General features: G+C 60.7%; 1 protein-coding gene across 1 annotated transcript; it reads right to left on the bottom strand.

Annotated features, from left to right (window-relative positions):
• Positions 1 to 103: 103 nt before the first annotated feature.
• LOC113222312 (MAGUK p55 subfamily member 2-like) lies at positions 104 to 1,003 on the bottom strand (the record flags this gene model as incomplete). The annotated part of the gene is made up of 4 exons (XM_026451812.1): positions 104 to 265; positions 503 to 571; positions 657 to 762; positions 872 to 1,003. Coding segments are annotated over 4 exons (469 nt in total), but the record flags the coding sequence as incomplete, so codon positions are not given.
• Positions 1,004 to 1,167: the final 164 nt, after the last annotated feature.

The raw sequence follows: 1,167 nt of genomic DNA, 5'->3' as shown, positions 1-1,167 counted from the left end.
GGCCTGGCGCCCATGAAGATGCCCATTCGGTAGGCTCAGCCCTGGCCCCCAGGGGAGCCCCTGCTCCCTGTCCCCGACTCAGCAGGGCCCAGCTCCCACTCACAGGGCACCGTGGTGCCATAGCGATCTGGATCCCACATGATGAGCTTGTTCTTCAGGCTGCGCGGTCCCACTCCCTGAGCCCCAATCAGCACCAGGGTTTTCCGGCGGAACGGGGCCATGAGGGTCACCTCCTCATAAATGAGCAGCTCATGACGGTCAAACTCTGGACACAGGGAGATGGCGCTGCTCACCAGGCTGCACGGTGAGGGAGGGGCGGAGCTCTCAGGGAGGCTGAGGGCAAGACGGCTTGGAACAGGGGAACAAGGGGGAGTCGGGCAGGGCCTAGGGACATGGCTGGCAGCATCTGAGCCAGGCACACATCTTCACGGGTGATGCGTGGGGACAGGGAAAGGCAAGCCATGTTAGAGGAGGACAAAGAGGGGGACACTCTGATACCCACCTGCATTCTTGGTGGTCAAATACATCATTCGCTTCTTTTTCTTTCCTGAAAGGCTGCGGCATAGGGTCCCTGGCCATAGGGAGATAGGTGAGTGAGGCAGGCAGGGCCCTGTCGGATCCCAGATTGGAGATGTGGGGTAGGGAGGACCTCCTACCTGAGTTTGGTGTCAGCTCCAGGTCCCTCTTGACAAATGCTTTCCGCTTCTCCTCCAGCAGCTGGCTGGGGATGAGCCCAGCACTGCCCCCTTCAACATGACATGCCTGAAACGGACATGAGACCAAGATCTGCCTGAGCAAGAGGACCCCTCCCTGTGCCCTTTGCCCTCCCATGCACCACACCTGGAGAGATGCAGGGGTGCCCGGGGCTCACCTGCCACCAGTTGGCATCGTCCTGGTTTACGATCTGGAGCAAGTCCCCGGCGTTGAAGCGCAGGCCTGCTTCCTTGCAGGGGATGAGGCTGTCTCGGGCCAGGTCATAGTCAACGTGACATTTCACGAATACCTGGGCCCAGGAATCAGCAAAGGGCCAGGGAAAGGGGCAGTGGAAGGCTGCAGGTGGAGGTCTACCCCATGCCCCCTCTTTTCACAAAGACGCAAGGGGAAATGGAACCGTCCCCCTGCAGGAGTGATGCCTCCAGGCCCGCCCATGTGCCTCCCTAGTGCCAA

The sequence above is a fragment of the Piliocolobus tephrosceles genome, unplaced genomic scaffold, assembly GCF_002776525.5.
Source record: "Piliocolobus tephrosceles isolate RC106 unplaced genomic scaffold, ASM277652v3 unscaffolded_30513, whole genome shotgun sequence".
Lineage (NCBI taxonomy): Eukaryota > Metazoa > Chordata > Mammalia > Primates > Cercopithecidae > Piliocolobus > Piliocolobus tephrosceles.
The sequence above is the reverse complement of the archived record's forward strand: the minus strand, read 5'-3'. Positions and strand labels throughout refer to the sequence as shown.